The 10,776-nt window shown below is 43.7% G+C and overlaps 1 protein-coding gene across 1 annotated transcript in view; it reads left to right on the forward strand.

Moving 5' to 3' along the window:
* LOC104494949 (glycosyltransferase-like domain-containing protein 1) overlaps positions 1 to 9,287 on the forward strand; it is a 32,470-nt gene extending 23,183 nt beyond the window's left edge. The window contains exons 5-7 of the mRNA XM_010137857.1: positions 1,226 to 1,296; positions 1,996 to 2,087; positions 8,824 to 9,287. Of these exons, the coding sequence (XP_010136159.1) occupies positions 1,226 to 1,296; positions 1,996 to 2,087; positions 8,824 to 8,907 (247 nt within the window). The 3' untranslated portion in view covers positions 8,908 to 9,287. The remainder of the gene's footprint in view (positions 1 to 1,225; positions 1,297 to 1,995; positions 2,088 to 8,823) is intronic.
* Positions 9,288 to 10,776: the final 1,489 nt, after the last annotated feature.

Raw genomic sequence — 10,776 nt, forward strand, 5'->3', positions numbered from 1 at the left:
CATTTGCAGAGAAATGTGTGTCACCGGGGGTTGTGGATACGCAGAGTTCTCTAGTATGAAAGGCGAACATGTTATTCTTTATTTTTAATTTTTTTCCTGTTTAAAACTGAGTAGATCTAAAGCAAACCCAGTTCCTTCTGGGTGCCTGCAGTAAAGGACCAAACCCGATATGCACACGAAGGTAGCGAAAGCCTTTTGGGTTGTCACCGAAAAAAGAAAAGGTGAACGGTGACAAGATTTCAGCGATTTTTTTTTTTCGGGGACCGAGGGAAACTGAAGTTAAAAATAAAATCCTCGTATGGTCAACATGTTGGAGGAAATTCAAAGGCTCTCATAAAATAAACATATTTTAAGAAGTGTTTTGAATTTCACCGTGTAATTTCTGGCCAACAGAAATTACAGTCGTGTCTTGGGAGGGACGTTGTGTCAGATCAATGGTCATTATGCAAAAACAAAAAAACACCAAAAAAACTTGATGAGAACTTGATGCCTTAACCCGTGCGGCTATTGAAACACAAACACAGAGAAGATCGCTTGCCTTCAGATTCGCTACTAGAAAACTTTGCGCCCTGCTGTTGCAGCTATAAAATATTTGGGTTTGGCGTTACAGGAGACCCGTAAATTGTGGAAAAACACGAGTACAAAGCATCGCACGTGGCAAAGGAATTTCGTCGGTAGTTACTGAAAAATACAACCGTGTCCCCAAAAATAAAGGAAATTATCTGTAGCATGTGCATAAGCTAAAATACCCCCACCAGTTGTCCCTGGGCTGTATTTACCTGTACCCTTTGGAGTCCGGAAGGGAATCTCTGTCCTGCCAGGTAAGGGCGGTCGTGCGCGGCTGCGCGTCCGTGCACGCGTACCCCGGCGCGCACACGTACGCCCTCACTTTCCTGCAGTGCTATTAAGAAAAGCCGTCCATACTTCACCATGTTGTTACATGTGTCTGTCTGCTGATTACAAAATGTGTTAAGCAGTATTTAAAAAACAAAAAAATGCAGAGCTGCGCTTTGATTTATTCAGCGAACAAAACATATGCTCGCTGTTCTGTTCTATGTAATTCATATGATCAATAAAATTTTCTTTAAAAAGAGCAACTTTGGCATTTAGGAGGATTATGCTGCTGAGGAGAAAAACGTTTCGCTCTTGCTCTGTGTTGTCAACCTCACTGCTTTAGGTTTTGGCCCGCTAACGCCTATTTTTGTTTATTATTTCTAATCTTCAGGGTGGAAGCTGTACATTGTGGCTGCTACCCGCTGTGCCCCCAAGCCTTGGTGTACCCAGAGATATTCCCAGGTAGCTGCTCCGTTGCACATTCCTTTTTGCTGAAACGTGATTCATGCTCAAACAGAAAGTTTGGGAATAAACTCGAGCAAAAGTAATTGTTTATTTGGCAAGCCAGCATGTTAGTGTTAAGGAAAATTTTATGTGTTTTAATACATTAGTCGGAGTTTATATTTGCCATCTGTTCTTTTAAGATAACACAAAAGCAAGTTTTGAAATAGCATTCTTCATTGTTAGCATACACAGCCCGTAATGATAGATCTTTGTTAAAAGGTCAGTGATGCTGCAATGGTTTGCAGATTTTTTTTTTGATATGCAGGAAAAAAAACCCAAAACCGAGGCCTGAAAATCACACCAAATTATATAAACAATTTAATACTTAATAGTATGCAAGTGCAGCACAGGATACACGCTAATGTAGTACCAGCTCTTTGAAAAATCTCATCACTAAATGTATCACATATGCATTGTGTTACATTAGAATAATGTATTTTAATCACCCAAAGGAGATGTCTAAACAGCACAACTACACAGTCTTATTTAGCATTAAACATCCTTGTGAGCTGAGGTAACCTTATAAAATCATGCTTAAATAATGTAAAACACGAGGCGGCACAGAGCAATATGCATTTTTAATTAGTAAAGTGACTAATATCGAGTGTGTGCTTTGAGGTTTTTGTTTCATTAAAAATGTATCTGTTTTTCCTGCAGCTGAATATCTGTATTCTACACCTGAACAGCTTTTTAAAAGGCTTCAGAATTTCTGCAAGAGACCAGATATTGTAAGGAAACATCTCTATAAGGTAGTTGTTCGGAATAGTTTTACATGCTATAATGCTGGATTGAAGTACAAAGGGAAAAAAAAACCACCTTAAAAAAACAACATTTAATTAACATACTAATGTTTAAAGGAAACATGCGAGGGAGGGATATTAGTCGTTACACTAACAAGGATTAATTAAACTAGATGCCAGTTGTATTAACCCAGGTCTTATGAAATACGTGCACTTAATGCATGCTACATGCTTTTTTTTAATTTATTGTTTTCTAAAATGACTGTCCTTTACATTGGGACCCAAGAGGCTTATAAAAATGAACCTGGATTAATGCAACTCATTAGTTTAAAAGGAAAATAAAAGAAAGATCCTACAATTATACTAATGAGGATAAGCCTACCTTCCTAATTTAATCTTCAGTCCTCAAAAAATGCAGGTGGCTGGTAGCAGGTAAGATTTCTCCGCCTATTGGAATGATTTGAATTTTTTTGTAATTATTATTATTTTAACTCTTTGCTTTTTAATTTATGTTGAACAGAAAAATGTTTATCGGAAGCGTAATTTACTGGTATTTATCGTGTCCCGTCCTTTGCAGTTATTTATGTAGCGAAAGTACGGTCTCAGTGGCGGATCTTCCATTCAAGCTTGGATCGAGGGTTCAATGCTAGACCAGCTTTCACAGTTCTAAGAGCTGTGTTTATCCTGCTAGGAGCCACACTGATTTTTTTTTTAAATTACGCAGTTGTAGGTGAAGCACTAAGTTTTATATTCTTGCAGTGAAGAGCTATTATTGCACGATGCTGCCTTCACAAAAAAATCACTGCTATTTTCTGCATGCTGATAGGTCAATTTTCAGCGTTTTCTGACTTTTGCAGTCCTGGCTGTGCCGCGGGCTGGTTGGATACGCATTACCCCTGCACACCCAAGGTGTTTCAGGTTGTAAAATCCCTGAGTTTGGCTTAAACTCCTTAAAGGAGCGCGTAGAAATGCTCATCGCGTTCCCCGCGCTATACGAATGTGGTCGCTCTGGCGTTCCCAGGCGCGCCGTTAATGAGCGAGCCGAGTGATCCTCTTCATTTGGAGGCTCATGCTGCCAGCAGACCAAACCTCATCTCTCCACCTTCCTCCCTCTTGGGTCTTGCTGCGTGTCATCTGCCTCGCTCCCCCTTCCCACACACGTGCAGCAGGAGGAGCGAGGGTTTAGCCCGCGCCTGACTTTTTTTTGTGACCTAAAAATAGACATTTCCATAATGATACATCAAAGATGGTGTTGCTTCTGCAGGAAACAGTTAAACTTCAAGAAAAAAGGAGAGAACCAAAAATGCAATTTAACACCCAATTTCAAGCTCATTATCTTTCATTGTCTATTAACTTGGCAATGGTTCAGAAGGTAGCTCATAATAGTTTAAAATGCTGACTGAACACTTCCAGCGTTCAGCATTACTTCTTGAGTCAATAGTATCGCCTAGTTATACGTGGTGCCTTCAAAGGGAAAACAGTCCTCAAATGTTTACCTTGACATTTCCCAGGGCTTCAAGCTCAGCTAGTCATCGGGTTCACGTGGATCTTCTCTCTACCTGTGGATCTCCACTCCTAAAGAGAGCCGAGACTCACTAAAAATGGAAACAACACGAGAGCAAACGCTGATGGAAAATAGTTAGGGATTAAAATGGGTGGACACAACATGTTAATGCGCTTGAAGGATTTTTGTTTTTTAAAAAAGGTCCCTTGGGGGGATTGGCAGGCAGAGGCTGAAGGTGTTTATCCTGCCCTTCATACATGTGCCCTATTGACAGAGCAGCCCCGTTCACGTCTTCTGAGTGTTTGAACCGAGTGTCCGCAACAGGTAGCACCTGAGCTGAGTGGGGGATCGATTTAAAATGAGTAAAGCAGAGCCTAATCCAGAACCTGTGAGCACCAGAGAGAAGATCCCTGTTGTCTTTAATAGGCTTTGGATCAGCTCAGAGAATACTGTTAGAGTTGTCTTTTTGTACCTACACCCACGTATGCCGAGTCTGCCTTTCGCGATGGAACTACCGCGAAGCCTCCTAGAAAAATGTGACCTTAGATATGTGCTGTTAGTGTCGTCGCAGTTGGAACGGTGCTGCTTTTTGGGAAGCTGAAAGGAGGGAAATTGTGAAAGGGATGCTGCTGTTTGACCTTTCTCAGATCAGTATAATATTATATATTCTACAGTGGAATAGAAGAGGGACCCGGCACAGCAGCACATACTGAGCAGCTGCTTCTCTTTCAGCAACCTTCCCGACACGCTCCCTGCCTGAAGTTCAGAAGGTAGCTGGGGAGTCTTCAAAGTCAAAATGCCTAAAAGCAAATACTGCTTTTCTTTCCTGGTTGGGGATTCTGCTTCCTCGATCAGGAAGTGATTGCCATCAGAAGTACCTGGGCTCACCCTTTTACGTATTGTTGGGGGTTTGATACTAAGGTTATCCGTGATAATGAGACAGCGGTGTAATTAAAACAGGCAGTTTGTTCCTTCAGTTGTCCTTGGTGCTGTCAAAGTTAGGGGCAAAAGGGAGATAAACGGCAGCGGGGCAGACGGATGAGGGAGCCGGACATAGGGAATGTCCCCGTGAAAAGGCACAGATCAAGACATTAATCTTCAGTAGCTCACCAGATCTCGTTTGTTACCAATTATTCTGTTCCAGTTTGATGGACTCAAACATTGTCCTCTGGTTCTGGGTGTTTGTTGTTGCCAAAGTAAGCGCCAGAATGAAGCGAGTAACAGCACCAGGGCATCGGTTTCTGTCCGGGTTCACCAGAAGACCTGTCAATGTTTGCAAGCTCCCTATCTAGCAGACTGAAAATTCAGAAAAAAAATAAAATAGGGCAGAGCATTTGTTTCTGCATTATTTTCTGTAAGTTTACCTTTCAGTTCCCTCACTTCAGTTTCTTAATTTAAAACAGCATGAATAAAGAGTATACAGTGGAAAGGGACAAGAAGACTTGCCAAAAGCCAGGCATGGAAGGAGCTGACAACTTTAAATAATCTCTCCCAGCCCTCCCAGCTGAATGAGTGCTGGTTGACATGCTGTCAGCTTCAGTTCCTACAGAAAAATCCTACTCTCACTCATGCTTGTTTAACAGAGAAAAGAATTTGGCCCACTTTCTGACATTCATCTTCTCATTTCCATCACACTACAGAAGCTCACCTGCCTATGAAAAGACACATGGCGTGATTTTTTTTTTTCTTTCTTACACCACTGTAGCAGGAAGTCTGCTGAATTCAAAGGGATTAAACTGCTGTAAAATCAAATTAAGATCCCAGTTAGACCGTAGACATCTGAATTGTTTCCAGTCTCAGGACTTGGCTGTGTAGGGCAGTTCTAACAAAACTTTTTTTTTTTCTTTTTTTCCTTCTCTTTTTGTTCTGATTTGAGATAAAGCGATACCTTTGGTATTGCAGGAAAACATGTAGAAGGGAAAACCGCTCCTGGTCCAGCTTGAATGTTTAGGCACAGCCAGGAAAGCAGCAGGAGGCATTCCCAGCCCAAGGATACAGGGTGCTGGACACATGAGGATGCAGGGCAGCCTCATGCCAGATGTCCCACCAGCCACTCAGCCCTGTTGCAAGGAACAGCAGTCGTTGGTAGTTCTTGGACAGCCCGTGTGAGAGCCAAGGACGATGCTTATCCTCACCCACTCCCCAGCAAAACTCCACGAGAAACTGGTTTTCCAGTAAGGATGCTAACTGCGGCTCTGCATCAGCACGCCCGCTGTTCAGTACCGTGGGTTTGGTAGTGGTGAGCACCAACTGCTTGGGAGAAGGCTGACAAAGGTAGAAATTGGGAATTAAAGGTCCTCCCTTTGTCTTTTAGTGTTAGGGATTGGTCCTAATCCTAGACTTGGAGATTTTATCATCTTTCATAACCTTATTACTTACTACTTAATGCCAGGCAGAATGTGATAGTTCTCCATTTGACAGTCAGGCCCTTGGAAACCCCTGGTTTTGTCTTTCGCATTGTGCTGTAGCGAAGCGTTTCATCCTGCGTTCACAGCTGGCGTTAAAGCATTTCCTCCAGTCAGCTCAGGGTCTTCCCACCTGCAGCTGCATTGAGCATCTTCTCGTTCTGGAGCTGGCTGCCTGGAAGCAGAAGCTCCCCATCCATCTTTTCTACCCCATTCATTACTTTATAAACGTTTGTCAAACACTTACAGTATCCTGGTCTCTTCAGTCTCTCCTCATGAATGTTACTCTGTGTTTACGTTCCGAGTCCTCATGATTTGAGCTGTTTTGGTGCTCGAGAGCTGGTTTTGTGCTGGTGTGCTCATTGCTTTACAGAGTATTTTTGCCATGCCATCAGTTTATGTGACGTGTTGCACTGATTGTTTTCAACCTGTTCCTTATGGAGCCGAACCTACTGTTACCTTTCTGATGGTGAGTGTATTTTGAGCAGATGTTTGCTTACAGTGTTCTTTTGTCCTGCGCAGAGAAAGTTAATTCAGAGCTCTACAGGATGTGCAAATACTTCCAGCAGGGCATGTTTGTGGAGGAAAAAAGGCAGCATTGTATTGAATTTGTGCTTCTACCTGGTTAGCATGAGGCTCAGGTCAGAAGAAGCTTGGGAGCACAAGTAGGAATCTTGTACTTGCCTCTTGAGATGCTTGGATTCCAGTGAGCGTGAACTGAAGTGGTTTCAGAGGTGGTCTACATCTCAGAGCCTTTTTCAGAGTTGGATTAGGTTGCTCAGGGTCGCATCCAGGTTGAACTGCTAGTTGACATTTTCCTTTCCCAGAGGTATGGCTGACGTAGCTGCAATCCAGCCAGCTGAGGAGGTTGGCACAGGTGGAAACATTTGCTGGGCTGTGGGACGCAGCTGAAGCGTTTTGGTCATGTTTTTTAGGTCCTCAAGCAGCATGTGGATCTGGAGGCAGCTGTGGTTGAGTGAGGTCTGCTGGTTAATGTGGAAGAAAGGAGCTAGCTTTTGACGTTGCCTGGTTGGTCATTCTGGGATCCAGCCCTAAATAGATAGACATAACATGCGCCTATGTAGACATATATATAAGATACATATAAAAAGATGTGGCCTGCATCTGAGCTTCTCCCAGGGCCTGCCTGGCCCTTGGCTCGCCGAGGTGTCCCTAGGAGATTTCAGCTCTCTGAAGATGTAGGACTATGTCTCGTAGCAGTTGGCTACACTTGCAGAGCAGGAAGAAAGCGTTCGTTAGGAAAGCAGTTACGGGTGCATCTTTCAACATGAACACCAGGACTTTGAACTTTCTGTTATAACTATCTTAGATAGCTTCCAGTTTAGTTTTAGAAAGCAAATGAAAACTGGCAGATGAACCACAGCTGCTGCAAAACAGTAGGTGGAGAAACAGGTCAAAGGAAACCAGATTGACTTTGAAAGAAAAGTTGCAAAAAGTATGAAAACTAACTTTTTCAGTGAATTTATTGATATTATCTTGAGAAAGAAAGCCTGAAACTGTTTTCCTATTGTAGTTGGTGAGTGTGTTCTGAACCATCCCATGCCAGGTACCCATCAGCGTATCTCGCACGGGCTCCTATTCAACATTTGATGTTTATTGCTTGAAAGCAAAAAGAATTAAATGAGTTTTAAAAGGCCAATATAAGAAACTGCAGAACAGACCAGTTTGTTCGGGGAAATGCTGTTACTCTGCTGAGGAGCGTTAGAATAGCTCTGCTTGGGCCTCACAGGGCACCCAATTCATGTAAACCAATGTGGTCTTTGGATGGTGGTTTCCAAAGGTGCTTGGAGTTTGAAAGTTGAGCTCCAGAAGTACCTTCTACAGGCTGCTTTCCGCCTTGAGTCAATACTCACTGGGTCACAGAGAAAAGCCGACCCGATACCAGCTGGCTCTCTGAATCACTCTGCCGGCCAAATCTCAGGTTTTGTGCTGAATGATAGTCTCTGATTCTTAATTTTATTAAGGTAATTTTTTAAAAGAGCATAGAATGTCCCTCAGACCAATACCGTCTCCTTGAACTCCAGCGGTCCTGAAACAGCAGGTCTGAAAGGATGAGCAGTCCTTTAATAAATTCTAAAGGTGAATTCTGAAGTCTAAGGATGGCAGGGTAGATACTAATTGATTCAGTTCTGATCTTAGGACACAAGAAACAAATAAGCCGATTACTTCTTAAAAGATACTGTGCTGCTACCAACATCTTACTATGTTGCCTGTTATTCATGGGAAGATCTTGCTTTACGCGACGGCTTTGCTTCTCTCAATCTCTTCATATTTACAAACTGTTGACTGAATCACTATTCTTTGAAAAATACTAATGCCCAGTTTTGCAGAGCTGTTACTCCCCCCAGAAAAGGAGTTGTGTTTATTCTCTCCAAGGTTACTCTAAAGTAAAGCCCAGAAGCCAGACCAATGATGGTCAAGCAGGACAATTAGGCCCTGGCTCCTGCTGGTTCATGGTTCTGCCGTGTCCAGGGGTGAGAGGGTGGGTCAGTCTCCATGAGCGTTCAGTCCTTGCCGTGTCTGCCAAGACCACCAGTAACGCAGGTGGACGTTCGTTGATGCTCATCCAGGAGCAAATAACCTGGGGCTGCCAACCAGCCTACCTGTCTTTAAAAAAAAAGTGCAGAACTCACCCCCTTTCCAGATAACGCCATGTAAACATTCTCTGACCAACCCCTTTCCACCCCTCCTGAAATTGTGGGCGTTGCAGAACGTTTCGGCACTGAGCCGCGCTCCTGCCCACGCGAGAGACGTCCCCTTTGTGTCCCAGCATCTAACGTGGCTTCGTGCGCTTTTCTCTTCTGCTTCCTCGTAGGGCGAGACGGCTGGGTTTTCTTGGGCAGCGCTCGGCGGTAAATTCAGGTCTCTGCTCGCAGCAGAACCGAGGGAAGATTTGTGACAGATGGGGCTAAGTCACAAACTTGCAGCCTCAGGCAGAATTGTGGAAGTTTCCAGAGTGTGCCCATATTTACCTGATCAGAGAGAAAAGAAAATCTGCAGAGGAAGCCGAGCCTGGCTGCTTGTCATAGCTGACACAGAGCCATCTGCCACAAACCTGTGGCGGCTTCAGATCTCCAATCCCTGCCACCACCCCAGCTCAAATTAAATACAGATTCTTAGAGACGTTATGATGGTTACACATGTCCTCGGCATCACATGCAGGAGACTGTTCAAAAAAAATATGTGGCCTGTTGTGTAACCGCATTCATGTATCCCATATGTGGTGCCACATTGAATTTCCGGTTGAATCTGTTTTTATCCTTTGTACTGGATGACATGGTGCCTGAATTCTTTCTTTTCGCCGACACGATGGCAGCCAAGCTGCAGCTTCAAACGCTCACACTTGGCTGAGTTTCTACCTAGGTTGCCAGGTTATCATTGGAGCCTTATTGTGTCCTCAAAGGGCCACAGGGCCTGAAAGGAGGATCCGAACGCTGCCGGCCTAATTGGGCAGCCATCTCCGCGTGGTTTGGAGGCAAAGGGCTGCTTTAGCACTTCTCTTTTTTTTGTTGTTTGTTTGGGTTTTTTAAATTTTTGCAAATTAATGACTCTCTGGCACAGGGGTTTTTAAGTGAAGGTATTAATAAGGGGTCTGGCAGGTAATCCCGTGATTCGCAGAGTTACATTTGCATTTAATTAATCTTAAAGAAAGCTGAAAGATAAACAGCTGTAATTCAAACTAGCATGGGAAATATGCTACATGGTGCCATCTATCCGACAAAATGAAAGCCGAGACACTTGTTTTATTCCTCTCAAGGATGGAGAACAAACAGATAACAGTCAAAATACTTCCCATAAAAACCAGTAGTTTGAATGTAACGGCAGTTCATCAAGAATCTTTGCATCCAGTTACAAATACAGTCTTTTAAAGATAAATCACTTATGATTCCAGCAGTCAAGCTGCTGTATTTGTTGATGTAAAATGTTTTGAAGATGTAGATTGTACAATAAATTTTTAATAAAGTGCCCACTGCAATTTTTAATTAGCATATCTCATTCATGTATAAGTGTGTACATCTATCTGTCTGTTTATCACTGCGCATATCCTTGTGTCAGAGTCAATGAATGCAATTGTGTCTTTATCAGATGAAGTAGAATGTGTTTTGCAAGTGATAATAAAACGTTATGACAATTCCAAGATTTCCAGCTCAGCTCTGGAAAGAAGCAAGAAGAGGACTCTCGGTGAGGTGTTACGATGAGAAGCCTGGTGAGGTGAGACCTCTCTTTGTGGACAGCTTCTCTCCTATCAGGCCTCTCTCCCCATCCGGGTAGGCTGTCACCCAGCAGCATCTTCCCTTTGCCCGAGCTCCATCCACATCAGGTGAAAGGTGTGGGCTGGTCCCTCTCTGGACACGCACCTTCTGGAGCCGTCAAGATGCTGGAGTGTCCTTTTTCAGTGCAAGAGAGAGCATGTGGTGCCTCTCTTTAAAATTACTCCATTAAGCAATCAAAAAAACCCAAGGGAGAGCCAACGGTAAGTGTTCAGGTGTTTTCCCAGCTCTGTGGAGTTCCCATTTCACACAGGAGTCATGTGTCTCGTCCGCTGCTTCCCCCTCATTTCTGCTCAACCAAAGCCCAGCTTGGCTCTAGGCACTTAGTGTGGTTGAGTAGAAGTGGTCTTCTCAGGTGAGCATGGTAGGTGGGGTCGCCATACCGGGGAGAGCCAAGAAACTAGCTTGCACTCCTTAGAGTGTATCATGGATGTTCACATGGAATGGTTTGCGTTGGAAGGGACCTTTAAAGGTTGTCTAGTCCACCCCCCCCCGGA

This window comes from Buceros rhinoceros, unplaced genomic scaffold (assembly GCF_000710305.1).
Source record: "Buceros rhinoceros silvestris isolate BGI_N320 unplaced genomic scaffold, ASM71030v1 scaffold35146, whole genome shotgun sequence".
NCBI classification, from domain to species: Eukaryota; Metazoa; Chordata; class Aves; order Bucerotiformes; family Bucerotidae; genus Buceros; species Buceros rhinoceros.